General features: G+C 51.3%; 1 protein-coding gene across 1 annotated transcript in view; it reads right to left on the reverse strand.

Annotated features, from left to right (window-relative positions):
- The window catches only part of LOC135090034 (LIM/homeobox protein Lhx1-like), a 68,449-nt gene that overhangs the window by 62,423 nt on the left and 1,026 nt on the right, over positions 1 to 5,000 (reverse strand). Inside the window, exon 1 of the mRNA XM_063986265.1 lies at positions 4,626 to 5,000. This exon is cut by the window's right edge and continues 1,026 nt beyond it. Coding sequence (XP_063842335.1) covers positions 4,626 to 4,798 — 173 coding nt within the window. The 5' untranslated portion in view covers positions 4,799 to 5,000. The remainder of the gene's footprint in view (positions 1 to 4,625) is intronic.

Genomic DNA, 5,000 nt, shown 5'->3' on the forward strand with positions numbered 1-5,000 from the left:
TTCCTTTCCTCACCTTCCTATTTCTATACCAATATTATCTTCTTTTATTCATGCATCTTTTTTATGACATCCTCAATAAGCTTAGTACATATATTTCACTAACCTCCTAAATCGATACGTGGTCTTTGCCTACACGAACTAACACATTTCCTTACCTTATCTATTTACTCCCATATCTATGTTATTATTTTTCTTATTTATGTCTTTTATATCACAACATCCTCAGTAAACTTAGTACATATATTTTACTGACCTTCTAAATCTCCACGTGGTCTTTCCCTACACAAACCAACGCATTTCCTTCCTTTACTTATTCACACCGTATATTTTACCATTCACTCTATATTTCTAACCCGACAATACACAGCTTCCAGTCTTCCGGATCCGATACTGTAATACACGGGCCCACGATGTAGAATATATCGAACTCACGTGAATAATGAACTCGCAGCATTTCACGCCCCACAGCATTTTATTGATCACGATTCGGGCGAGCTGCGGGACCCGTGAAAAATTGACCGTAGATAGAATGGGCGGTGTGGAGGCTGCGGCGACCGTGCGCTGCGGTGCGGTGCGTTGTGGTAAGGTGTGGCCAGGTACGTACTGTTATGGGATGTCTGAGCATTGTAGTAGTGGTGGTGGTAGCAGCAGCAGTAGTAGTAGTAGTAGTAGTACCGGTGATGGTGGTGGTGGTAGTAGTAGTAGTAGTAGTAGTAGTAGTAGTTCTTGTGGTAGTAGCAGTAATAGCAGTAGAAGAATTGTTGTATGTAGTAGTAGTAGTAGTAGTAGTAGTAGTAGCAGCAACAACAACAGCAGCAGTACTGAAAGTATTCATTTTGGTGATGGTGGTGGTGATGGTAGTAGTAGTAGTAGTAGTAGTAGTAGTAGTAGTAGTAGCAGTAGTAGTAGTAGTAGTAGTAGTAGTAGTAGTAGTAGTAGTTGTTGTTGTTGTTGTTGTTGTTGTATTTGTTGTTATAGTAGTAGCAGCAGCAGCAGCACTACCACCACCACCACGACCACCACCACCACCACCACCACCACCAGCAGTAGCAGTAGTAGTAGTAGTAGTAGTAGTAGTAGTAGTAGTAGTAGTAGTAGTAGCAGTAGTAGTAGTTCTGGTAACAGTATTAGTAGTGATAGTAAATGTTTTAGGAGCAGCAGCAGCAGCAGCAACAGCAATATGTAGTCGCAGCAGTGGTGGTGGTGATGGTGGTGGTGGTAGTCGTAGTAGTATTTCACACGAGGCATGAACGAAAGAAGAGAGAGAGAGAGAGAGAGAGAGAGAGAGAGAGAGAGAGAGAGAGAGAGAGAGAGAGAGAGAGAGAGAGAGAGAGAGAGAGAGAGAGAGAGAGAGAGAGAGAGAGAGAGAGAGAGAGAGAAGCAAAGCAGGAAGGAGGATAAGTAGGATAAACGCGATAATGAAGGGGGAGGAGGACGCAGGTTGTGGTTTGAGGTGCAAAGGCAAAGGAGGAGGAGGAGGAGGAGGAGGAGGAGGAGGAAAACGAGGAGGAAAATGTTAAGTATTGGCTTGTAAAATAGCACAAAAACTATCCATTACAAGGCGTGAAGTGGACCCGCAGAAAGCTTACTGCCCCGCCCAACCAGACATTAACTAAGTGAGTCCATTAAACCGATAAAACAGTCTCCCCCATAAATCCTCAAACCACCGACCGACCGACAAACACACCAACAAAACACAAACACACATAATTCTCCAAAAACGTGAGTCTGTTGCTCGTCGCTCGAAAACTTTTCAGCCCCTAACAAATAATAACAAAAAGTAGTGAAAAAAAATAAAAAGTAATGGGAAAGCTTCATGATATACACGCGCAACTTGAGGGAAGGAACCGCTGAGGACACGGCAAGGCACAAAAAGGAAGGATGTTAATGTTAAACACTTGAATCCATGACGGTGTGAGGAAAGGGTATCGATCTTGAGGCGTTACCTTCATCGCCTCTTTTGTTTAAGCGGATCAGGGGAATGAGAGGAGGACAGGCGATGGTCGATCCACACACACACACACACACACACACACACACACACACACACACACACACACGGGGACCCCACAAAACAGCCCCAACTTGAGTGTGAAATTTGGCGTCACGAGAAACATTGTCACGCGTACCAGAAGTTCACTGGATCACGCCGCCCGCTGAGGGAGGGGCGGGAGGGGGCGGGTGGGCGATGGAAGGGGAAGGAGGGCCGCCAGTGGAAGAGAAATACTGCCTGCGGAGTCATGACACGTTAAGGATAATATAGAGAGGGGCGGAGGGGAGGAGGCGTGAAGGGGCCGCAGGATCAGGTACCATGTGAATAAAGACAAACAAACGGGAGGGGATGACTGCTCTTAGGAACTCCATGCTGTGCCAATGCAACTCTCTCTCTCTCTCTCTCTCTCTCTCTCTCTCTCTCTCTCTCTCTCTCTCTCTCTCTCTCTCTCTCTTCATGTGCAGTAGTGTAATCGCTTGCATGGAGGATCATTAATCAACACACACACACACACACACACACACACACACACACACACACACCTATAGCTTCTCTCCGTCATGTGGTAACGCCGCCCTCTCTCTCTCTCTCTCTCTCTCTCTCTCTCTCTCTCTCTCTCTCCATACAATAAGTACGCTCATGTATGCACCTCCTTCCTGATACAATGGTAAATGCGCGCGTGGGCGTGTGTGTGTTTGTGTGTGAGTGCCCAAACAAAATAATTTTTACATTGTAGAAACCATTGCCATTAAAGTCTCATTGTATTAATAAATATTGTGTACGTCGCCCATGAACGTCTGTGTGTGTGTGTGTGTGTGTGTGTGTGTGTGTGTGTGTGTGTGTGTGTGTGTGTGTGTGTGTGTGTAGTAATTTTTCCCGCGGTAGAAACCTGATCTTACGTATGCTTCCGTGTGCTCGTGTCCGTAAAATTTCCGCAGTTTTGGGGGAAGGAAGAAGATCGGGCGGCTTCTGGTTCAGGCTGAATGGGGAAGCCGTAGAGTCCCGCTCTGTAAATCATGGCGAGGGCGGCGGCGGATGGCGGGGGACACAAGGCGGCGGTGGCGGTGGCGGTGGCGGTGGCGGCGGTGGTGGGGCGGCCTCTCACCCATTATACCTCCCGCCCGCCACATCCGTCACCTAAGATGATATTTATATTCACACACACGCACACGCACACATACAAACACACGAGAGGGTACACAATGCCACACATACTAGCACACGCACATGTACTACTTCTTCCTTTCGTCCTGTAACTCCTGTCCCATAAAGAGTTCCCTGCGACACACACACACACACACACACACACACACACACACACACACATACACACACACACACACGTATCTGCTAAAGCTAAGACCGTAAATATTTAACACACGGCACGAAAACAATCCGCAGCACACTTCAGGCGGGAAACACACATTACAAACTCGCATCGACACACCATCACCCACCAGGCACACACACACACACACACACACACACACACACACACACACACACACACACACACACACACACAAATACACTTGCCGGCCGTAAATATACGCTATGCTAAATCTTGAACTGCGGGCGGCGGCGGAGTGAGGCAGGCAGCGCGAGGGAGGACAGGAGGGCGGGAGGGAGGTGCGGTGTAACCTAACATTAGCATAAACATTTGTTAGTCCGCTTGGAAACAATGATATCTCTGTCCTGAGGTACCTCGGCCAGCCGCCAACACCTCCTCCACCTGCTGCTATGTGTTCACGTCGTCCCTCCTCCCTTTACCTGGCGTTCGGCAGGTAATAGGTCGTTTCCTGACCACCAATGCTGTCCAGAACTCTCGGAGGTGCGACGGACCACGAGCAGGGACATGCCTCCTCGGAGGGGCTTCCTTTTTGGGGACGAGGAGTGCAGGAGTGTTGCCTCCATGTGTTAGTGAGGTGATGCTACGCGTGATCTTGCAAAGAATGTCTGCAATTCAGCGTTTGAGAAAGCAAGGAAATATTGTGGATCCTGTGAGGGCTGAGTCAAACACGCCACCCGTGTCCCCAGCAGAGGAGGAACGCGCCCGTCTGATAGCTAAGGTGCGCTGCTCCAGGCACGCGTCAGCTGCGGTCATGAGTGAGCTTCTGGACTGTGGTCGCGAGTGTGAAGCTCCTGCGGCGTCCGGAGTGCAGGCTGCAGGCCAGGCATTGAAGTCCTTCCCGGCGCGGGTTTCCGCTGCTCACTACGACGCTCTGCCACGCCACCTAACATCTGCTGAGGTATTCCCGTCACGCTCACTCCGCACCGTGGCTCGTGCGGGAGTAACCACCTCGTGTGGTTCTTTAGGTCGGTTATTTTATGTGTTTGCACATGAGTGACGAGACAGTGTGAGGGTCGGTGACGGACTAAGCAGGCCGAGGCAGGGCAGCGGGCGGCGCGGGGCAGCGGCGGCAGGCTGTAGCGGGGCAGCAAGAGCAGCACAACAGGTGTTGGTCGCCCCGCCCCGTCATTACCGTCAAAGCTTCACAGCGGTGCGGGATTCGTGACCTGAGCCCATTACGGTGGCCAAGGTGTTGCCGCCGCCGCCAGCAGGAGCCGCGGCCGGCGGGCGCCTGGCCTCGCCTCGCCGCGCGCCGCCCGCCGCCCACCGCCTCGCACTCACCTGAAAAAATCTGGTCTGCAGAAGAGTTTTCCCTCGCGGCTGAAGCACTTGTCGGTGAGGGCACAGCCGCAGTCGGAGCAGCGGACACACTCGGCGTGCCACGTCCTCTCCAGCACCGTCACCAGGAACTTGCCTGTGATGGGCTTCTGGCAGCCGTTACAACACACTATCATCTTGCCTGGTCTCTAACACGGCCGCGCCGCTCGGTGCGAGGACCACAGTTCTCAGCGACAATGTCAAACCGTCGCTCACACAGATATCGAATGTCACGGCGCAGCGCAGCGCAGCACACAACTCCTTCCTAGCGGGCAGTGAGAGGCACACTGTGGAGGGGTGTGAGGGCGGCGGAGGCCACGGCTCTGGGCGGGGCCACGG

The sequence above is a fragment of the Scylla paramamosain genome, chromosome 34 (genome assembly GCF_035594125.1).
Source record: "Scylla paramamosain isolate STU-SP2022 chromosome 34, ASM3559412v1, whole genome shotgun sequence".
Taxonomy (NCBI): domain Eukaryota; kingdom Metazoa; phylum Arthropoda; class Malacostraca; order Decapoda; family Portunidae; genus Scylla; species Scylla paramamosain.